Source organism: Heloderma suspectum, chromosome 3 (assembly GCF_057233095.1).
Source record: "Heloderma suspectum isolate Gila_16-S chromosome 3, 16-S_ref, whole genome shotgun sequence".
NCBI lineage: Eukaryota > Metazoa > Chordata > Lepidosauria > Squamata > Helodermatidae > Heloderma > Heloderma suspectum.
In genome coordinates, this window is record NC_139460.1 from 270,857,498 (window position 1) to 270,881,428 (window position 23,931).

Below are 23,931 nucleotides of genomic sequence, written 5' to 3' on the forward strand. Positions count from 1 at the left end.
GCCTGTCTAGCTGGGGCATTTTGGAGCGGGGGGAAACGAGTCTGGAGAAGCCTCAGGATAGTTCATATCCTGGCCTCTTTAGTCTCCCCCCCACAAGGAAACGCCCCCTATTACCCCTCTCGGAGGTCAAGTTCCCAACCTCCGAGGGCAGCTGGTGGGTTCTTTCCGTGCTGGCGGGGAGGAGGAGGATGTGGAGCTCCAATTCCCAGCTCTGAGGTCAGAGCGCTGTCTCTGATCTCGGACTGGGGAATCCAAACTATCCCATGGCCCCCCAGACACTGTCTAGGGGCCATGGGATTGCTCCTCCCTTATTTTGTGAAATTTGCTGGAACTACAGGGGGAGCTATCAGGGAATGGAGCTTCTCTTTACTCAGGGTTGGCGAACCTGTGGCCCACCATATGTTGTTGGAGGCCAACTCCCATCAGCCCCAATACAGGTCTAGAACTAGCTTCAGCCTCTCATGATGTATTGTCTGGTCTTTCCCTGCACCAGGATATCATTCATATATATACATGTGTGTGTGTGTGTGCACGCGCACACACACACACACACACATATAATGTGATGCCAATGAGCCCTTCAAATGTCTGTCAGATTATCCTTTGGTACACTTCTGGAAATGAAGAGATCCCAAGCGATCATCTTGTACATCTGTACTTGCCAAAAAAAGTGTACTGAATAGCCACAGCCTGGACTTGTTGTCACCCAGCTGAATTTGCCGGAATCTAGTACAGGCATCAAGGGCTGGTAATGCTCCTGCTAACTTTCTGATAATGGGTGAAATCCAATGCACGCTATCTGTGGACGAAATTGTTTCCATCAGCAGAACTGGGTGAGTCCCCCTCCCCACATATGCTCTCAAAATCTCTGAAGGGTTGGGGGACCTTCTGGAGTAAATGGGGGAGGAGACCCCCCCGTCTTTGGGGGAGGAGAAGAGAGGGAGAAATTCCCGTTCTGCGAGTGGACTTCCACTTGTGCAACATTGGTTTATGCCCCTTTTCTTCTGCAGGAGGCAGTTGAAAATGTTAGCTTGAAATTATTTTGTTCATATCTTTTGGGTCCAAACATACTATAAATTAGTCTCTGCCAGCCCATGTTGTCCATTCTTGTACCTTGACAATGACCTCCAGTTTTTTCATATGATTCAGTTCCTTTTGAACTCTAGAAATCTCTCTCAAGGTGAGTGGTGCTACCTGTGGATTTATTTTTACTGAGTATTGCTGTGGTAAACAATTTACATCTTAAAACATAGCTTTGCAAGCTGTATCAAAACCCCATTGACCCTCTGAGTCTGTTTCTATTAAATTAACTCTTTGTACCATATGTGTCACAGTCCTTGATCCCAGGGTAGCCTGAGCATCAAAATCTGCTACACAGAATTCCAGTTGAGCCACCTTGCAGTTTCAATTAATTTGCTAAATATTTGTAGCTTTTTTCTGAGAGAATGTTACTAATGTGGTATTTGAATGTTGAAGTGGATCAGCTTGTAATGCTTTATAGCTTTCTAAAGACATTGCGTAAAACTGATGCCAATTTTCAAATTCACTGGCTGGTAATCAATTATGAAACACACCACTCAGCTTCCTGAGAGGAAGAATTCAGTGTACCAATTAAGAAATTATGTGGGCTTTCATCTGTTTCTGCCAGGGTTGAGATATCTTTGCCTTGAGATTTTTTCTCTCTAGTTTACAAGTGTTAGTAAAATGATAGGGCGCAATCCTATGCATGTTTAGACAGAGAAAAGGCCTACAACTCCCAGCATGCCCCAGCCAGCTATGCTAAGCTAGGAGGTATTCTGGCTGTGGCATCCTGGAAGTTGCAGGCCTTTTCTCTGTCTAAACGTGGATAGGATTATGCCTTAAGGATGCAATCATATACTTGAGTTACACTTGCAGAAGAACTATAGGATTTGGTGGAAGCCTTGCTACTTTGGCAAAATGCCAGATACGCTTCTGCCATGACAGATATGCTAGCAGAACACCTAGCTGGCTTAGCTGTTCTAGGAAAAATGGGATGGAGTCAAGGGCAGGATGGAGATGGCATAGGGAAGGAGCACACTTACATCATATCCTATACTCCATGATAGATAGACCATGATAGGGTATGTGTAGCGTGGGACATGAACACTTAGAGCTTGCAAAGTGGTATTCAGGTGAGGGAAATATGGGGAAAGGGCACTTTGCACACAAAAGGAGCGCTCTGCATTAACAGCATGTCCCCACAAGACCTATAGTAGCTTGAGTATGCTGCTAACACTTCTCTGCCTAGAACCCGAGCAGTAACATTGCCTTGGGTCTCCAGAAACAAACACCCAAAGCAATTCCCAATCTATTCCAACTACTGAGGATGCCAAGAGAGAATACCCCACACAGTTAAGCAAGGGGACCGCCCAGAGAGCTTCGGCTATTTGGGCGGTATAGAAATGAAATCAATCAATCAATCAATCAAGGAGAAATACTTGCAGCAAAGTATAACTGCTGTGACTGTCTTACATGTTTCTTGAGCCCCCTTTGCCATGTTTGAATACCGTGTCTAGTCTGAACTGTACTGCTCTAACACTCTTTCCCTGCAACAGTGGGGAGCAGTGGGGTTCATCAAGGCTGAAATCCTGCATCCTTACTGGGGCTTTCTGCTCCTGGATTCTTGGCAGGATTAAGATTGGTTCCTTTACATAGGCAGACACATGCTTTCAATCAAGGACTTCCTTTCTTGGGAAGTTCTATATATTTTTATATGTTTCATTTTACAGTCACTAGATGGTGCTGTGATTATAGCGCAATGCCGTCAGTGCGCACAGCCAATAGATCAGATTAATGTCCCTCATCGCATTATCTCTGATCTTTTAAAAAAGCAGGATAAAGGTCATAAACCACGGGAGGGGCCCTGGAGGTTGATGACATTGTGTAAAGGACCTGCAAACTTCCAAGCACAGCCAATCTTGATCACACAAGATAAGCCCTGTGTAGAGAAGCTCAGTGTCTCCCATTCAGAGGGGAGGCACTCATCTCTACATACAGTTAAGTTCCCTGGTGGTAAAGGCCAGGCACTCTGCTCCAACCATTGCCATGGCTGGCCAAACATTTGTGAGTACTTTTACCTTGCAAAATCACCACCCAGATGCACGCAGCACAACAAGCTATCACCACACATGTACAGAGCCCCACTGCAACCCCCAAGTGGAAATGGGTGCATATACTCTCAGTCACTACAATCTCCCACACATGAGGTGGGAGAGGCTGAGGGATGAGCACTGTCTGTGCACTCACGTGGGCACTACTCCCTCTTCTCTCACACCCCCTTATGAACATCTGCTGTGCAACCTGGTGCAGGGACTGTATACTCCAACTGTTGATTATTGCTCATCACGTGGTGTCTACACTTGCTCTCCACAGGCTGCTCTCCACAGGCTGCTCTCCCACAAGTAGAGCATACCACAGTAGAGCATACCACAAGTGGAGCATACCATACATACCACAGCCCGTTCCATGCAGGCCAGGAGGAAGGCCCATTCCATAACCAGCAGCAGTGACCAGGATGTTCCCAGACATTCCTCCTTGGGCCTGAGAAACTACTTGCTCCAGGAAGGCTCCTCTACGCTTGCAAGCTCCATGACAGACAGTTATGCGACAGTGAAGGTGTTCCTAATGTGGAGCCTGTGCCTTCAGGGACTCTTCAACCGTCACCTTGTTTTCTGTTGAGCCACTATGCAAGGCACAGGAGCCCTGCTGAGGTGACTGGTTGGAAACTCCACACACGTGCCTTTCAGGATCTCCTCTATTCTGGATGGTGATCAGTAAATGCTATAACTTTGTCACATGCGCATTTTCCTTGTTGCTAGACAGTGGTATCCATGCCCTAGTACCGGAGTCCCCAAACTTCTTTGGGTTGGTGGGCACATTTGAAATTTTGACAGCTCACAATATGGCTACCACAGAGGGGGTTTGCCCATTCACAAAATGACTGGCGTGGCGAGTCACAAAACACTCATTTCCCACAAGGCAAGTTGGTGAGACTAAAAGAAAAGTAACTTGCCCAAGAATCTAAGAACGAGGCAGAGGTGGGCTCTGAGTTCCAAACCACAACACTCTGTTGAATGCAAATGGAACTGGTGCTGAAGGGCGGCACTTCATCTTGCAGCATGCCAGCCTCTCCGTTGTAAGGAAACTTTTTTAATTTAAAAAAAAACCCTTAACAAATAAAATAAAAACCAGAAGGGGCAGGGAGCCTAGCAGGCACCAAGAGAACGGTCCGGAGACAGCAATGGGCAGCATTGGAGACCCCAGCCCTAGTATGATCTGGCTACAGCTGGACTCGGGATGGAACACTTAAGGGGGTAGAGAGAGAGCTTGATGGGCGCATGGCCAGTGCCCCTTCCACTGTCTGCTCACTGAGGTTCCGTAGACAGTGTGGGGGCAGGCCTCTTAGGATAGGTGTTGCCACCAGGGTCTATGGGGAAGTCAGTTGGCAGGAAAGGGAGGGGCCAAGAGCCTGCTGGAATGCAGGGCTGGCCTGGCAGGCAAAGAGCAGGGGTTGCCAGGGGGATTGGCTACATCTTTTGCCAGGTGGAGGGGTGGGCCAGAAGGGCTGGTTGGCCCTTGCAGGAGCCAGGCTATTGGTCTATGCAGTGCGCCTCTGCCGGGAGGCATGCCTGGGCAAGCATTAGCCACTGCTTGCTCTGCCACTGGTGCTGGTGGACTGGGGCGCTGTGGCATCGTCTTATGTGTTTTATATAAGGTGATGCAGGTATGAACACTGGATGTTGTCATGACTGGTGGGCCTGGGCAGTGCTTCCAGGGATGCTGTCATTTTTGCTGTTTTTGGATTTTGTGTTCACATGTTTTCCCCGCCTGGGTGGAACACATACAGAATGTGGCAGCCATCCCATCCCTCTTGTAACTGGTGTATAGGGTTGCTTTGTGAATGTATCATATTTTCTCTGTTCTTTCCCATATGCTGTATAGGAATTCATGCTTTGGCTGTGATGCTGCACTTACAGTGGGCCTTTGCCGTTTCTGCATACCTCTGTGTCTGTCTGTCTGTCTGTCTGTCTGTCTTTCTTTCTTTCTTTCTTTCTTTCTTATTATTACACTTATATCCCACCTTTCTTCCATTGCAAAACTCAAGGTGGCTACATGTGGTTCCTTTACAAACTGCCATCACAGGGCCCTAATCCAGACTGGGACACTAGTGAGGGGTAGGGGGCTCTAATACTTTGCCGGCTGCTGCTGTCCGGATCTGGATCAGAGGCACCCACGCTTGCCATTTGCGTTGCAAAATAGAGAGGCCCCACTGAAATTAATAGCACTTTTTTTCTTTTTTGCAAAGCAAATTGCAAGTGCAGAGGGCTGATCCAGATTGGGACCACAGTGGAGCCAAAGGGTTAACGCTCCCCTTTTCCCCACACTAGGGTCTCAATCCAGATTGACCGTTTGTGAAAAGAGCCCTGCAGGCAAACTACATAGTTAAGGTAATGTGTAGTTTGGTCCTAAAGCAATCTTTAATAAGTGGTTCACATCGCTCCCCAAATTTATTTATTTATTTGGAGCCTAATCCTGTGACATATGCTCCCAATGCTCATAAACCTCCAAACGTGGTGGCTGATGAGCATCCAGGGCAGAGTGGGAGGAGTGGTGGAGGCAATTGTTGCCTCCCCTCTCCTCCCACTCGGCGATTTTGCTTTTTTGCCCTTCTAAGCTGGGGCACATCAGAAAGGGAAGGAAGGGGGTTGGAGAGGCCACTGGATAGCTCATATCCTGGCCTCTCCAGTCCCCTCCCCTCCCTGCCCACCAGAACGCCCCCTTGACCCCCTCTCCAACGTTGAGTTCCCAACTTTGGAGAGGCAGCCAGCATTTGTCCTTCGCTTTGAGTCGTGCGTGTCCATTGTAATTTTTCGGGGCGGTGGGGGGTGCAAAGCTGCACAGCAGTTTGTGGATGTAATTCATATGCATACCACACACCACTACAACTAGGAATGTCTGGATTTTGTGAAATCCATCCCCCTCTATTTCATGGATTGTGTGGTGTCGTTCGTTCTGGTGTGTCTGTTTAGAAACGGATTAGAATACTTTTTCATTATGCGGAAAAATACACCAATGATTCTGTAAGAGGGTTCACCACAATTTACATAATTTATGTTAGTACATAACATTTAGCTTATTGTCCCTTATTTTATTCAACTTTTCCCCGCGTAATATTTTCTAGTCTCAGCAGAAACTTGCATATTTTTCTACGAATAAATCTGTGTAAATTTAGGGAAAGTAAAAAAGAAAAGATCTGAAAGTCCATGTACTCCACGTGGCCTGGGGAGGCTGGTCCGCAGCAGATTCCACAGGTCGGATTCTTAGAAATCCGGACTCATTTTAGTCCGTCTTGAGTTTATCCAGCATCCCTGACTACAACACACCTGTCCACTTTCCTTATGTGTGCTCTTTGTTGCTTAGCACCACATTCCATGACATTTAGGGGGCAATCCTATTGGGATGGGCGGCCACCTCCAAACTCGGAGGTGACTGCCTATCCAATGCAGGGCAAGAGCAGCAGCATGGAGGAGATCTCCTCCTCCGTGCTTCAGCCACCCTGCATTCCCAGCTAGACAGCTGACTGTCTAGCCATGGGAAGTCGCTGCGGGGGAGGCCAGATGGTGCATAGGAAGTGTCAGAAAGGCACTTCTGCCCTCTCCGCCCCAGCCCACCCCCAGGAATGCCCCGTTTTTGCTCCTTCATGCTGCTCTTATGAGTGCGGAGTGCGGGGCCGATCCACGCTGCCTACGAGGTAGTACAGGATGGGAACCTGGCTCCGAGTGCAGGCTCCGAGGTTGGTTCCCAGGAACCAACATATCCTATGGCCATCTAGCCGCTGACTAGTGGCCATAGGATTGCATCCTTAGAAGCCTACACAGAGTAGTAGAAGATCCTGGGAACTGAACAGCACTAATGCAGAAGAGTGTTCAATTTAACAAGCTTCATGAACTCCAACAAACTTTATTTGGAGTGAGAGATAAAAAAAAAACAACATCTAGGAACAAGAGGGGGGGGGGGACCCAAATCCAATAACACAGTACAACTGTCTTAAGAATACCATATCATATCGAATATTTTACGGCATCACTGCCCTTATCATAACATTGTCAACTTCACATGACTCATCCTAGAATGATTTCCTTCATCTTCGAAACATGGGTGAACACTCTCTAGAACAGTCTTCCCCAATCTGATGCCTCCAGATGTTTTCGACTGCAACCCCAGCCTTTCAGACCATTGGTCATGCTGGCTGGGCAGATTAGAGTTGAAGTCCAAAACATCCGAAGGGCATCAGTTTGGGGAAGCCTGCTCTGTAGGGTAGCAGTGGAGTCTGTGCAGTGTCTTCAGCAGTGGAAGGGGAAATCATGCTTGATCAGGTTTTAGGGTTCAAGAGGAGCGTGGACTATTCATTTTATTTTTCACATTGTTATGAGCCACTTTTTACATCAGCTAACAATACAACTTTTGTATGGCTTGAATTTTGAACTACAGCAGTGTTCTTTTGGAATTGTACATTTTCCCTTGAATGGAACATTTTGTGTATGGTTGCACATAACCCTCCCCCCCACACCGAGAACGGGTCTACTATTTGTGGTAGAACTGGTGACTGAGCAATGTGATAAGGCCAAGTGGGCAGCAGGTCTATCAAGATAGGTAGATCTAGCCTCTGAGAAATTTGTATACAAGGGCTAGAGACGTGTTATTTTTTAAATGAAAGCTGGGAATCTAGAGATTATGGTACATCCATAATTGCCCCCCTTGCCCCTTCCTGCAGATGCCCATGAGCATGATTGAAATTTGGAATGGCTATCCCAATAATGTGACAGTTCCCTTTCCCTTATGTTCTCTTTCAGCAGTTCTCCAGCTTTTGTGGGTGAAAGTTTTTAAGGTGCTTTCACACACCAACATTACCATGCATGTTGGGGGCGGGGGTTAAACCACAATAAGCCAGTGTACGTATGGAGTGCATCTTCCCTTGTGATTCTAGGACTGCCAGGGATTGGCCTAACAAGAAACGCCCCCCTCCTTCCCAGATGGGTGACCTTCCTATGTTCTCCCCCACCTCACTTCACCTGTGGGCTAGAAAAAACTATTGGTTCACTTTAAATTAAAGTGAACTCAGCCAGGGGCCCAAGCCAGGTGGAACAGGTTGGGAAGTCAGTGATTTTCATCCTCAGAATCAGCAAGGGAGCCCATCATACTACTGCTCATTTGCTTTACGAGGCAGGTGCTCCCACAGGCTACCAAACCGAGAGCCTAAGGGGGCAATCCTATGGCCGCTGGACAGCGGCTAGACGGCCATAGAATATGGTGCTTTCCAGGAACCAACCTCAGAGCCTGTGCTCCGAGGTTGGTTCCCGGAGAACTGAGCTCCTCCCACTTCCACGCTGCCTCAGAGGCAGCGCCGAACAGCCCCATCCGCCACGCTCACAAGAGGAGCCCGGAGTGGCTGGAAAGGGGCATGGCTGGGGGCGTTCCCCATCCTCCTTACCCACTCTGTCCTCCTGCGGCTAGACAGCCGCCATCAGCTGTCTAGCCAAAAATGCAGGGCAGGAGAAGCACGGAGGGAATGACCCCCTTTGTGCTTCTCCTGCCCTGCTTTGGATAGGCGGTCGCCTCTGAGTTCGGAAGCAGTCGCCTATCTAGATAGGATTGCTCCCTAACAAGCTGTGCTGCTGCTGCTGCCTGGCTGGGCCTGCCAGAAAGCCAGCCTCCCTGGCCCTTCCAGGTCCACATTCTACCATTTGTGTTGCAGCCACACTCACCTAAACTTGATGGAATCCCACTGCCAGTTTAATTTACTGATCTCCCCTGGCTGCGCCTCACCCACCCATATTATGGGCAATCGGAGAGTAGAGATAGATAGGAAAGGCGTGTGCACAGCATGAGGTGCTATTCTTGCTCTCAGAGTAGTTACTTCAGTGTGGAGAAGACTGGTCATGCTGCTGCTTGTAGCCTGCTACTACCTCTTTGCCTTAGGAGGAGGTGCTCCTGTGGCACTGGTTAAATTCGAGGGCATCCCCGTGTCCTGTATTTAATTTACTGACCTTCTATCTGTCCTGAGCCTTGCCTATGTGGCTGGAAACTGAAAGCAGAGATAGACAGGGCAGGCACAGCATTGCTGCCTCTGTTGCTGCTCTCAGAATGACACGACTAGAATCTGTGTGTGCGTGTGTGTGCAAGTGTGTGCGCACACGCATGTGTGTGCGCGGGCGGGGTTTCACCCCCTTGCCCCTATGAGCGGATGCCCATGCTTTGAGGACCATTTATTTATTTAAAAATTATTTCTGAGTCATCTTTTGGCCCCAAAAGACAACTTACAATGTAAAACAATTTTAAAACTTTAGTGAATAATTACTAGTGAAGAATTAGTGTTTCTTATATGTAACATGTGGTTGCTGGGTTTACAGGATGCTTCATATGCATTAATCAAAACTTGAATATTTTCTTTACCTACATTGTCATTAGACTGAAAAGTATTAACTCCTCTCTTGCTTCTTCACCTGCCATGTGAAAAATAGTGCTAACTGAGGTCTCCTATCTTTTGCATGATTTCCACTTACAATGCGATACGACTCAGATCCTTATTTCTACTTTCTCTGCAGCAGCTTTTTCAAATGCCAATCTGCCTGAAGGGTGCTATTCTGCTTGTTGCCTTTCCATTCTACTGGTTTACTTTCCATTTCTCTTGATTTATTATTCCAGAGGGGTAGCCATGTTAGTCCTTTGCAGCCAAAGCAGCAAAGAGTCTTCTGGCATCTTCAAGACGAATACATTTATTCTGGCATAAGCTTTCATGGTCACTGTCCCCTTTATCAGATGCATGAAGTGTCAACCTCAATTTGCCAGATTTATATACATACGCTGGTGTGTGTGGGAGGGGAGATGTAAACTGTGTTGTCAGAGGGGACTGAAATGCAAAAAAGTACAGACAGTGATGATTACCTTAATGGTTGCCATTCACAAAATGTTGCTGAGTGATAACACAGATACAGTTACCAGAACATGTGGCAGATGCCAATTCCTAGTCCCCATATCTACTCTGGCAACACTATTACAGGACCTAATAATGCCATCCACAACATCAGGGGTTTAGACACTTACTCATCTTCCATTGGGATATATGCCATCATTTGTCAATGCATGCCCTACTGCATTCTGCATAGGACAAACAAGCTAGTATCTATGCAAAAGAAGAAAATGGACACAAATCTGACATCAGAAATGACAATGATCAGGTTGGGATGATGCACTGCAGCTCATTGTGGATTATTTAACACACAACAAGCCATGGCACCTGCAGACATCAAATTGCATATCCAACCCCCACTTAGGGGTTGTTGTGTGTCCTGCGAATCCAGAGAGCATGAGTTATGTGAGGATTAAATAACCCTCGCATAACCCTAAAACAGACCATGTTTTAGGGTTGTTTAACCCTTGCATAACCCATGCTTGCCAGGTTCATATAACATGATGACCCCCAGGCAGGGGTTACATATTCAAAATGGTGGCCACACATACCCCAGGCTCACTGTAGGTTAAATAACCCATGGTGGGCTGTCGTGGCATGTCATCTGAACAACCCCATGTTTGGAAACCAGCAGGGGAACATTTCAACTGCCCAAGACGCTCTGTCAATGACCTCAACTTGGCCATTCTTGAATAATGGAATATCAAAGAAAGATATTGTCAAGGGCTCCTTGGAGGCCTCTCTCAGTCTAATCCAGTAGCCAAGTCCAGACACAGACAAAGGGATTCCTTTCAAAGCTTTATTCTTCTTTTACAACTTAACAACTCTACCGTTAGCAACTAGATCTGAGCAGCAGAGTACCTATGCCCTAAGTTGGAACAGTTGGTCCCCGTTTGAAAGGGAATTACTGGCAGACCCCTGAACTTAAGGACTAGGGAGAGTCCCTCCCCTTTTCATTGGATCCTCTGGGTGCAGCCGTTGTTTGCACGCCAACCGGGCACTACGCCTCCTTTCTGCACCCTCCATTTGGCGCCGCTCTCTGTGTCGGCGTCGTGCATCCATCAAGTCTGCTTCCCGCACTCTGTCACTCCCTGGACTGCTATCTAAGCTAGGAATGCTGGTGGGAGGAATCTCCGTCAGCTGTTGGCCCTGGGAAAGAGGAGCGTGCTCCTCTCCCAGGAGCGACTGCTCTTCCTCAGAATCAGAACTACTCTGGGATTCTATGGGCTCAGTGTCCACCCTGACAGATATCAAGGTGAAACCATTGCAATGGCTGTTATCACCAAATGTTTTGTGAATGGCAACAATTAATAATCGCTGTCTCTACTTTTTTTATTGAGTTATTACTCAATATGCCAACAAATTTGGAACACTCAGCAGTGGCCACAAGACTGGACAAGGTCAGTTTACATTCCAATTCCAAAGAAGGGCAATGCCAAAGAGTGTTCAAACTACTGTACAATTGCACTCATTTCACATGCCAGCAAGGTTATGCTCAAGGTTATGCTACAAGCTAGGCTTCAGCAGTATGCGAACCGAGAACTACCGGAGGTACAAGCTGGGTTTCGAAGAGGCAGAGGAACTAGAGATCAAATCGCCAACTTTCGCTGGATCATGGAGAACGCAAGAGAATTCCAGAAAAACGTCTATTTCTGCTTCATTGACTACGCTAAAGCCTTTGATTGTGTGGATCACCACAAACTGTGGCAAATTCTTAAAGAGATGGGAGTACCAGACCACCTTACCTGTCTCCTGAGAAACCTGTATGAGGGTCAAGAAGCAACAGTAAGAACCGGACATGGAACAACCGATTGGTTCAAAATTGGGAAAGGAGTACGACAAGGCTGCATATTGTTGCCCTGCTTATTTAACTTATATGCAGAATACATCATGAGAAACGCCGGGTTGGATGAATCACAGGTTGGAATTAAGATTGCCGGGAGAATTATCAACAACCTCAGATACGCAGACGAGACCACCCTAATGGCAGAAAGTGAAGAGGATCTGAAGAGCCTCTTGTTGAGGGTGAAAGAGGAGAGTGCAAAAGCTGGTTTGAAACTCAACATTAAAAAAACGAAGATCATGGCATCTGGCCCCATCACTTCCTGGCATATAGAAGGGGAAGAAATGGAAGCAGTGACAGACTTTATTTTCTTGGGCTCCAAGATCACCGCAGACAGTGACTGTAGTCATGAAATTAAAAGACGCTTGCTCCTTGGGAGGAAAGCTATGGCAAACCTAGACAGCATAGTAAGAAGCAGAGACATCACCTTGCCGACAAAGGTCCGTCTAATCAAAGCTATGGTTTTCCCAGTAGTGACGTATGGCTGTGAGAGCTGGACTGTAAGGAAGGCTGAGTGCCGAAGAATTGATGCTTTCGAACTGTGGTGCTGGAGAAGACTTACGAGTCCCCTGGACTGCAAGGAGGTCAAATCAGTCAATCCTAAAGGAAATCAACCCTGAGTGCTCATTGGAAGGACAGATACTGAAGGTGAAGCTCCAGTATTTTGGCCACCTAATGCGAAGAGAAAACTCTCTGGAAAAGACCTTGATGCTGGGAAAGACTGAAGGCAAAAGGAGAAGGGGATGGCAGAGGATGAGATGGCTAGATAGCATAACCGATGCAATGAATATGGACTTGAGCACGCTCCGGGAGACAGCGCAGGACAGGAAGGTCCATGGGGTCACGAAGAGTCGGACACGACTGAACGACTACTACTTTTTTGGTTTTCTATTCCCTCTTGACGACACCATTCACATCCCCACCCCCCGAAATCTGATGAAGTGGATGGTGTCCACGAAGTTATACCAAAACAAAGTTGTTGTCTTAAAGGTGCCACCAGACTCTTTGTTGTTTTAGGGCGCAATCCTATGCATGTTTAGACAGAAGAAAGTCCTACAACTCCCAGCATTCCTCAGCCACCTGGGAGTTGTAGGGCTTTCTTCTGTCTAATCATGCTTAGGGTTGTGCCCTTTATGTATTAGGGATGCAATTTTACTGCCAGGAAAGGGAAGCCTGTGGTGCCTCGGGCGCCAAAATAACTTGACCATCCTTATGCATCTTTAACCAAGAAGGGCGCAATTTGTTGCTTTGCCTCAGGCAGCCGGATGTTTTGGGCCCATAAGGGCGTACCGGTGGCTCATGAACTATAGCGGTTTAGCAGCAGCGGCGTGCCAGCGGAGAGACGGGGCCAAAGGGAATTGAGGGAAGAGGCTGACCCTGGAAGGCAGACATGACGTTACGAAGCACTGAGGGAAGAAAAACAACAGAGTCTTGTGGCACCTTAAAGACGAACACATTTATTCTGGCACCTGTCTAAGTGGGCTATGGTGCAGGAAAGCTTATGCCAGCATGAGTGTATTCGTCTGTAAGACAACAAGACTCTCTGTTGTTTTTGCTCCAACAGACTAACACGGCTGCCCCCTGGAAACCATGACTGAGGGAAGAAGCCCGCGCCCGGCCCGCACGAGCCGGCCGGCGGCGGCGGCGCACTCCTTTGCGCACGCTCGGGGAAGGGGCGGTAGGGCCGGAGCGCGCACGCGCGGCGGGGTAGGCGCCGGCCTGGCCTGTCTCAGGCGGCGCGAGAGCTCGGCCTCGCTCGGTGCTCGGCCGGGGGGCGGGGGAAGGGCGCGCGCGGGGGGCGGAGGGGGGCCGTTCCCGGTCCCGAGAGCGCGGGGCGCGCGGCCGGAGCATGAGCGGCGGCCGAGTCTGAGGGGCTCGGGCGGGCCGGGACCCGGGTCCCTTCCCCGCCGAGGGCGCCGGGAGCGAGCGATGGTGCGGGCTGGCCGGGGGGATGGAAGCTGCGACGCCGCCGCTGAGGCGCGGCTGTCCCGCCGGCCCCGGCCGCTCTTCCTGCTGCTGCTGCTGCTGTCGTCGCCGCCGCCGCCCGCGGGCTCCGAGAGCCTGAGGGGCCCTCCGGAGGCGCCCCTTCCCGCCAGCGGGCCCGGCCTGAGCGTCTACATGAGCCAGGAGGAGGTGCGACGCCTCATCGGTGAGCGAGCGAGCGAGGGTCGGGCGGCTGTGCCACCCCGCCCCGCGTGCGCGCGACGGGCCCCGCCGCACCCCGGTCCGCTTCCTTCGGGGGGCTGCTGTGGGGCGGGCGCGCGGGCGCCCACGCTGAGGGGCGCCCAGCGGCACGCGCCCCTCGCTGGCCCTGCCGGGCGGGGCGGGGCGGGGCGGGGCGGAGCCGGCCTGTTGGGCCGCCGGGTTACATGGCGGGCCGCTCCGGGGCAGGCTGCGGGATCCTCGGCCCAGGCCACCCCTCCCAGCCCCGGCCCCTCGTTCCTCGTACGGCCTTGCTGCGCGAGTGCGGCGTAACCATCTTTGTGCTTGGGGCACGCTGCGTTGGGTTGGATTTCGGGGTGGAAACAAATACAGGCACGTACGTGGCTTTGGAGGAGGAGGAGCGGGCGGCGGCTGGCTTGCTTGCCTCAGTGTTACGGGTCGGATTTATTTCGACGGCGCGTGAAGCGTGCTTTCCAGCGCAAATTCCAAATCCTGCCTTCCCGAACACCCGCGTGTTGTTGTTGTTCTCCCCACGAAGGGGGGAAACTGAGGCCGGCAGAATCATCGCTTTGCCTCTAAAGGCCGCCCAAGCGGGTTCATGGCGAAGGTGAGAATAGAAGTCTCCCAGAGCCAAGGCCAGCAGGCTATCCGCTTGCACTAGAAGCAGGCAGGTTGTAGCGCAGCCTTTCCCCAACCCGGCTCCCTCCTGATGTGTTTGGCAACTCCCATCATCCCCAGCCAGCGCGGCCGTAGCACATCCTGGCTGGGGATGCTGGGCGTTATAGTCCAGCACATCTGGGTGTGTGTGGAGGAAGGGCTTTTTAAAGTGCTTATTGGAGTGGTTTTGTTTTGCAAACAGTGACGATCTCACTTGGGAGAAAATCGACTCTTTTACATGGAGCCAGTTTAAAACCAAAAAAATCTGATACTGTTTGTACAAGATATACAAAGGCAATGGTTTTTAATACAACTCGGCCATAGTATTTCCGGCACTTCTTCCCTCATGCCATTTAGTTTGTGTTACCCTAGTGGCCTATCACTTTGTATCTATTGCAGTATGACTGCTTTATGAATGTCTCAAAATATTGCTGATTTCTCCTGTACTCTAGAGCATAACTACTTGGAAGTAAGCAGGACTGAAATGATTGAGTCAGTGCATTTTAGGGTGGAAGAGTCAGTTATCTTCACTCCCTCTTGCTCCCCCCCCAATACCAAATTAAGCCCTGTTAACAACACAGGTGATGTTAAATTTGGGAAATTTCAGTCTTGAAATGCATATCACAGAACTAAAATCCCTACATGCAGTAGTATATCAAATTATTCTGCTGTGTATTTTCAAGAACTTTGAATTTTGCATGGATTTCCCATTTATCTGTTACTGAAGTGATTTATTTGTAAATTGCTAAGAACTGCATTAATTATTGCATCCACACACCTTTTACTGAAGGCTAAGCAGTTTTGCAAACATATGAGCTTGTAGCCTTTGTGGACAACAATATTTACTAGCCTATATTTGTCCACACATACATTGATGCACGCCCCCTGCCCCAACCCTGCCTTCCACTTTACAAAAGCAATCCCTGCCTGTGGAAATTTGTTATTTGCTACAGGCAATTGAGTAAGTGACTCTGAGTTTCTGATTATGGAGAGGTTGCGGTGGAGAGAGGAATACTGATAATTTATCTTCAGAACTGTAAAGATCAATTACAGTTCTGAAGTTTTCTACCAATAGGGAAAGCTTGATATAAGTGAACTGTTAAGAGTTTAGAAGCTTTTTTCTTTATCATTTTTATTGTCTATAAATCTACTGCAGTACAACAATATTCTCTGTACAAGTGTATTTTAATACCTTGGAAACTTAAGAAATGTATCTGAGGATTAGAACCAACATTTAGGAATATTTGGAAATACAGAATATTGAAGGCCAATTCTTTCAGACGCTGGATTAAACATGAAGCTGAAGGATGTAGAGAGAGATTAGATGGTTCTCAGTCCAGCAGATCTGCTTGATAGGATTGTGTGTATCTGATACTCATCAAATTGAGAATGGGATATACACTCTGCATATAAACGGCTCAACAATATTTTGTTGGAAGATGTTCACGGCTGTTGTTGGATAAAATATTATCCATCACTACAACCAATCCAGTATTGTTTAGGCTTGCAGTTCCCATGCGTTGCACCACAAACACTTGCCATTCTTGTGAATCAGTTACTCTTGTGGTCTCTAGTTATGTATGGAGATATACAGAAGACACCTCGAGATTTCCCAGTTAGACTGATGAGGCAATTTTGAATGTCCATATAATCTCTTGCAAAGTTATAAAACTATGGCTAGTGGGCATCTATTTGTTCTGCAGTAGGTCATTAAAGTACTGACATGATTTTAAATTCTTCACAAGCCTCTTACTATATTGATTTCACTTCTTCCAACTTACTTTCTGAACCAGGATGACAGTAGTCATTACTTTAGAAATCCAGGCCTTCAGAATTCTAAAAAGTGCTTGTGGTTCCAGACATGTCAGCATTGCCTCATGAACTGCCTGTACATCACCAGCTGCCTTCCTTTTATTGTTGCACATCTAAGCCATTTACTTGTAACTCTGCTTTCCTGTAGATACTTATTTTCCATCTTTCTCCCTAGTGGCATCTCTGTACCCAACATTTTCAAAGCTGTCCTACCTCTTAGTTGGTACATTGTGATTTACCACAGTGTTAATAGTGCACAGTAAAGTTTTAAACAAAACCTGGTATCAAATTGTTTATGAATACATACTGGGAGTTGTTTCTGTAGTACTTCTTGAAATTTCCTTTCAGCAGTTCTCACTGAATCTGCAAACAGCATATACGGCTTAGTTTTTTAAAAGCATTTTTGGGAGATAAGTTGAAAGGGAAAGCTCTATTATATGTGCACTTCTGTATCACAACCTAAATTACAAACAGTAAGAGGTTGTATCTAAACTTCTGCTCAAGCAAGCTGCCTCTGCCTTACTTTTGGCAATTCTTCCATCCCATTCCAGCCCCATGTGTTACATTCCTGGCTTTTCCTATGGGTCCCCTGACCCTCAGGAGAAGTGTTTCAGAGCTACAATGGGGAGGAGAGAGTGGGAAATCCCCATTGCACAAGCAGCTATTACCTTGTAATAATTCCCCGTGTCAATGTTAAAAACATCCTTGCTACCAAATCTGGTATAATTAAGATGGTAAACCACAATTTGAAGCTCGTTTGGAGGGCAAGCACAAATAATGGTTTTCGCCAGCTCAGCTGTAGTGGCAAACTAGTTTATTTCATAGAGAAAGTAATTTATTGAATCTGAGTATGTGAGCTACAAGACCTGTTCATGGAGCATCAAACCATGGCGTAGTGCAGGGGCAGGCAGCCTGGTGCCCTCCAAATGTTTCAGACTAACCCGATCAGCTCCAGCCAGCATGGCTAGTGGTCAGGAATTCTGGGAGTTGCCATCTGAAACATCTGGAAGATGCTGGGTTGCCAACCCCTTGTTTAGCATTAAATGTCTGAACCAAGTCAGCGTGTGTAACTTTCTGTTACATTTGAGCAGCTGAATAAAAGTAGTTCTTAATAGCATCTATCTTGACATTTCTGTTTTGATCCTGTATTAGTATATGGTTGTTAGTTTGAATTAAATACTTTAACAAAATGCTAAAATGGTGCAGATATGAAGTCCAGGTCTATTAAAAGGTCTTATGAATATTTAACTTTTTTATTTGCAATTTTTATATGTCACCAGTGCATCAGTCTGTTTGTTAAAAGCTGTATAAAATACATTTCTCTAGACATTGTACAATTGAGTTTAAAATAAATAACGTAGAATCACAATAAAAACATAAAAATCCAGCACCACATAAAACCAATAGACAGACACAGCATTAAAATTTGTTCAGTCATTAAGTCGTGTCCGACTCTTCGTGACCCCATGGACCATAGCACTCCAGGCCTTCCTGTCCTCCGCTCTCTCCCAGAGTGTGCTCAAGTTCATATTCATTGCATCAGTGATGCTGTCTAGCCATCTCATCCTCTGCCTTCCCCTTCTCCTTTTGCCTTCAGTCTTTCCGAGCATCAGGGTCTTTTCCAGAGAGTTTTCTCTTCGCATTAGGTGGCCAAAATATTTGAGCTTCAGCTTCAGTATCTGTCCTTCCAATGAGCAGTCAGGGTTGATTTCCTTTAGGATGGACTGATTTGACCTCCTTGCAGTCCAGGGGATTCGTAAGAGTCTTCTCCAGCACCACAGTTCGAAAGCATCAATTCTTTGGCACTCAGCCTTCCTTATAGTCCAGCTCTCACAGCCATACGTTACTACTGGGAAAACCATAGCTTTGATTATATGAATCTTTGTCGGCAAGGTGATGTCTCTGCTTTTTACTGTGCTGTCTAGGTTTGCCATAGCTTTCCTCCCAAGGAGCAAGCGTCTTTTAATTTCATGGCTACAGTCACCGTCTGCGGTGATCTTGGAGCCCAAGAAAATAAAATCTGTCACTGCTTCCATTTCTTCCCCTTCCATATGCCAGGAAGTGATGGGGCCAGATGCCATGATCTTCGTTTTTTTAATGTTGAGTTTCAAACCAGCTTTTGCACTCTCCTCTTCCACCCTCAACAAGAGGCTCTTTAGATCCTCTTCACTTTCTGTCATTAGGGTGGTATCGTCTGCGTATCTGAGGTTGTTGATAATTCTCCTGGCAATCTTAATTCCGACCTGTGATTCATCCAACCCGGCATTTCTCATGATGTACTCTGCATATAAATTAAATAAGCAGGGCGACAATATGCAGCCTTGTCATACTCCTTTCCCAATTTTGAACCACTCGGTTGTCCCATGTCCAGTTCTTACTGTTGCTTCTTGACCCTCATACAGGTTTCTCAGGAGACAGGTAAGGTGGTCTGGTACTCCCATCTCTTTAAGAATTGGCCACAGTTTGTTGTGATCCACAGAATCAAAGGCTTTAGCGTAGTCAATGAAGCAGAAATAGACGTTTTTCTGGCATTCTCTTGCTTTCTCCATGATCCAGGGAATGTTGGTAATTTGATCTCTAGCATTAAAATATGAAAATTAAAACAACAAACAGGTACAAGAGTTAAAACTGCAGTGTAAGGACTAAAATAGTAGATCTTAAAATACTTAAGATGCCTGAGAGAACAGAAAAGGCTTAGCGTGGTGTCAAAAAAGAAGCAGTGTGGGCAGGCACCAGGTGAACTTCCCTAGAGAGGGCACTTCAGAGCTTGGGGGGGGGGCACTACCGAAAAAGCCCTTTTTCAATAGTACCATTAGTTGCATTTTATTTGTATATATCTGCCTAGAGATGTGACTTTTAATCAGGATGCTCACCCATATACCTGTCCATTGCAAAGCCTGGATAAATAAAGGCACTTTTTAACCATCATCTACAAACCAATTGGTGCCTGTTCCACTTGTGTCCTACTTTTGGGCTTCCAAGAGGCAATGGTTGGCCACTGTGTGAACAGAATGCTGGACTATATGGACCCTTGGTCTGATTCAGCATGGCTCTCCTTACATTCTTAGCTTCGGTTTCGAGGGCAGGCCAAGGAACCTACTTACAGAAAGTAGTTTATACCTCACCCTGGATGAGTAGGCATAAAGCTAACTGGAAGTTAGCACAAGTATGCACACTTATTTACCAAGTTTTAATATAAAAGTATGTTGATAGCACAGAACAAGCCTTTCATGAAACTATCCTGGCCACATGTATTGTCATGGCATAAACAGGCACACCTGGACACATAATAATTTTTATATCTTATTTTATTGTACTTTTGCTTTGAATATTCATGCCTGAAGAATTTTGAAAGCTTGGATGTTTTCTATGTTTCCAAATACTCAGTATTCCAGTAAAATATATCATTTTATTAATTCTGTGCTGATGATTTACAGCTCTGTCCTGATTTGTTTTTTTCTAGGCTCAAAGTTTTCATGATTTTGTGGTAGTGTGCTGTTTTAAATAAGGTGTATGTAGAGTAGACAGTTGCCTTTAGGGTTGGTGGCCAACTCCAGAATACCTAGACCCAGCCCACTAGATTTGGGAGTTTGAACTGCAAAATGGACCCTAAGTAGCTAAGGCCTTCCCCAAGGCTATGGGGCTTTTTGTATGCTCACTGGTTTGCATGAGATGCGACTCTGTGGGGCCCATAAAGGACCTAGCAGCTGATTAGTAATTAATCTGTAAGAAGACTCATCAGTCCAGTGGACATCTATATAATTAATCTGATTTTTAAAATTGGAACTGTCTCGGCCTCCAGATAGCTAGAACGTCTTAAGTGGCTTGATTGTAAAGTGGTTGTAGAATGAAAAAAGTAGCAGAATCATTTGAGATGATACATCATAGTGATTTTAAGTTCTATTCATAGCATTTGTTGTCCTGTGGAAGTTTTAAAATGGAATTGGCATGTTCCACTTGATTTGCAGAGGTGGAGGACTTTGGTTCTGTTTGGCTGAAACTTTGGTACCAGAGTTGTATCATGAGAACTGGGATGGAGGTAGGGCATCATGGTAGATATGCTGTAAGCCTCTGAATACATCAGTGGAAGAGCGGGATAGACATAGTAATTATTATTAGGTAAACTACATTCAGATAAATATAGGATTGCCTTGGTTCACTTGTTCTTCTACTGCTCCCCGCAGGTAAGAGAGTGGGAGAGGAGGTTGAGATCTATTTCTTGAGTACAGAATTGGGGGAAAACTGTTACCTAAATAGTGCTCTTGCCCTTTTCATGTTGAGACACTAAATCAGCCCAGTAACCAAGAAAGATCTTTGCTATGGTCCTGAATTTGTCAAATACAGGAGCTTCCTCTGTTTCCTTGTGTACGTAGTAAAAAATAGAACTAAGAATCACTGGAACATTCTGGCATCCCAGTGCTAAGTATGTTATGTTGTAAGCAAGTTTCATTCAAATCAACTGAATAAATAGTCAAATAAAGTGTTTCAAATTGAGGTCGAAGCTATATTATTAGATGTATAATTTGATCCTCTTTTAAGTATGTAGTTAGTGTAAAGCATGGCAAAATATAATTTAAATGCTCTGTGTTGCCAGAAGTGAAATATTTGAATGGTTAAGGGAGCAATCCTAACGCCGCTATCCTGTGCTCTGGGGTTGGTTCCTGGAGAACCGATCCCCACCCTCTTCCGCACTGCCTTGTAGGCAGCACGGATCATCCCTGTGCACCATGCTCTGAAGAGGAGTGCAGAGCGGTGAAAACAGGGTGTTCCCAGGGGTGTGCTGGGGTGGGGAAGTCGGAAATCCGGTATGACACATCCTACGTGTCGTCCGGCCGCCGCTTCCTCCACTCTGAGGTCCCGCAGCTAGACAGCCAAAATTGGCTCTCTAGCTGCAAAACCAGGCAGGGGGAGCGAGGACGAGATCTGCTCCTCACCACTCCTCCTAACCTGCACTGGATAGGCAGTTGCCCCCAGACTCAAGGTAGGATTGCTCCTACCTTGATAAGGCAGTGATCTAAATGAGCTGGAAGTGCACAAGAAGAACAGCTTGTGCAGCTGGAGATTTCTTTGTTTTTTACCACAACAACTTTAAACTCAGCAGCATGTCTCTCTTTTCAGAGTGGCTATATCTTAAACTGTCCAATTAGATGGTTAAAACAAGTTTTAAAAGGTTCAGCTGTACATTTTGAAATGAATGTATAATCCTTTTTGAATTGTGGCTTACACTCAGCAGGGTCTGTGCCTTCATAAAATAAGAGATACATGTTAATTAAAATTAAGTTGGGGTTTTCTAGTAGTGAAATGTGCCAATTTGTGCTGTTCCCATTTTCCTTTGAGTAATATAATGTGACAGTAGTTTCTGCTCTGCTGCTTGTGTGAGCACTAAAATGGAACTGAAGGAAGGAGTGCTGAACAGAATCTTACACATTTTGCAGTAATTTTGCCATGGTGTAGCATTCAGACTGTGCTGTGTGTGTTGATATTACCTCCACTCCTCATCAGCACTGAAATGGAGAGACTGAAAGAACTGGGCATGTTTAGCCTTGAGAAGAGAAGACTGAGGGGAGATAGGACAGCACCCTTCAAGTACTTGAAAGGTTGTCACAGAGAAGAAGGCCAGGATCTCTTCTCAATCATCCCAGAGTGCAGGACACGGAATAATGGGCTCAAGTTACAAGAAGTCAGATTCCAGCTGAACAACAGGAAAAACGTCCTGATTGTTAGAGCAATACAACAATGGAACCAATGACCTAGGGAAGTAGTGGGCTCTCCCACACTGGCGGCATTCAAGATGAAGCTGGACAGCCATGTGTCAGGGGTGCTTTGATTTAGATTCCTGCATTGAGCAGGGGATTGGACTCAGTGGTCTTATAGGCCCCTTCCAACCCTACTATTCTATGATTCTATGATTTTGGTGTGTATCTGGCATCCAAGAAATCCATTGGCTACAGGTAATCTAGTTTAGACTTCCAAAAGGGAATAAAACATAGAAGCTGTACAGTGCAAGATAATGTCAACTCACTTGTCTTTAAGAGATGTTAAAAAATGGTACATGGAAGTTATCATGGTCGCTCATCCAGTTTTTAGAGCCAGGAGCTGTGCCTCAACACAGTTCCTATAGCTGTGTAATTGATTTAGAATGTTTTATATTTAGTGTGACTTGTTGCAGCAGGTACCTTGGTCACAATTTAACAACTGTGCATTAATAGCTCTTGGTAAACAAAACATTTATTAATGTATGAATTGTACATAGATAGTTGGGAGAGATACAAAGATAGTCTGAAGGGCCAGTTTGGCAGTACTGTAGTAACTGGAAGCATGAGTTGTAGCTTCATTGGGGTTGGTTCCTGTGTTTTGTGTGTTCAGTAGTATCCATGCGACTTTACATCCATTGCTTTTCTTCATATCAGAAATTTTCAACTTTCTGCTGCATGTCATGACTCCCTAAAACGATTGACCTTTGTGGGGCTCAAACAAAACCAAAGGTAGACAGCTGAAGTGGTTGTAGTCATTTCACTCCCCTGGGATCAGTATTAGTTTTCTTGATGTTGTAAGATCCAAGGAAACAAAACTGGGAAATATGTCTTCTGGCCTCAAACAACATCAAGTGGGGGAGGAACATAACACCGCTAATGCAGCTTCCACCTCATACTATAAGATACACACATCTGAACTGGGTTGAAAAACTGAAAAAGATCGGTTTTATGAAGCTGAATGGTCTTCGTGAACTGTGGGATAATGTCAGTGATTCATGTCATTCTGCTGTTAGCATCAAAGTTCAGTGGATATTAGTGCTTGCTGTGTATGGTGCTGAGAAGTTGTGAATTTTAGCAGAACATACCACTGAGACTACTAGAGGTACTATCTTATGATAGCAGTTGGATACTTTATCTGTTGTCGTCCTAAGTCAAAGGAAGGTGAGCACTGCAATAAACGTTACTTTGTGCATTTTGAATGATAAGAGTAAAATTTATTTTGCATGTTTTACATATAAAAGGCCTCTGTACAAAAGTCCCATCTGAACTATTCGGTGATATCTTAAATTTCTGGCATAATATTCCTCACTTTAAAAGTTACCCAGTTACTAACAAAATTAATAAAAGGCAAAGCGGCACACAAAAATTGTCTTGATTTTAAGAGACTCTATGAATTTGCTTAAACTATAAAGATGAAAATAGTACTAGAACTGCTTGTAGTAATTCAAAACCTGTTAATTGTTTAGAAAATGAAATCCATCTATTGTTTGTCTGTCTTGCCCCTCAAAGAGTGGAGTTCTTGCAAGAGCCCCTCTTAAATAAACAAAAATCACTTTCCCATGCTAATTGAGGAGAGCTTTTTTTGTACTTTCTAAAACTCTTCATAGAGTTAAAGCTAGTCTGCTTTTATGCAAGGGCCCCTTGAAAAAGCCCCGTTTTGTTAGACTTCTAGAGTGACATGATCCAGTTTTGTAATGAACAGAAGGGTT

At 46.1% G+C, this 23,931-nt stretch overlaps 1 protein-coding gene across 3 annotated transcripts in view; it reads left to right on the plus strand.

The window, feature by feature from the left end:
• The first annotated feature begins 13,520 nt into the window (after nt 1–13,520).
• The window catches only part of RYK (receptor like tyrosine kinase), a 59,901-nt gene continuing 49,490 nt past the window's right edge, over nt 13,521–23,931 (plus strand). For 2 of the 3 annotated variants that reach the window (XM_084846947.1, XM_084846949.1), the window contains exon 1: nt 13,549–13,983. In XM_084846947.1, the coding sequence (XP_084703073.1) occupies nt 13,764–13,983 (220 nt within the window). In that variant the 5' untranslated portion in view covers nt 13,549–13,763. Of the gene's footprint in view, nt 13,984–23,931 lie in introns of all 3 variants that reach the window. The other variant, XM_084846948.1, reaches the window with a different exon arrangement.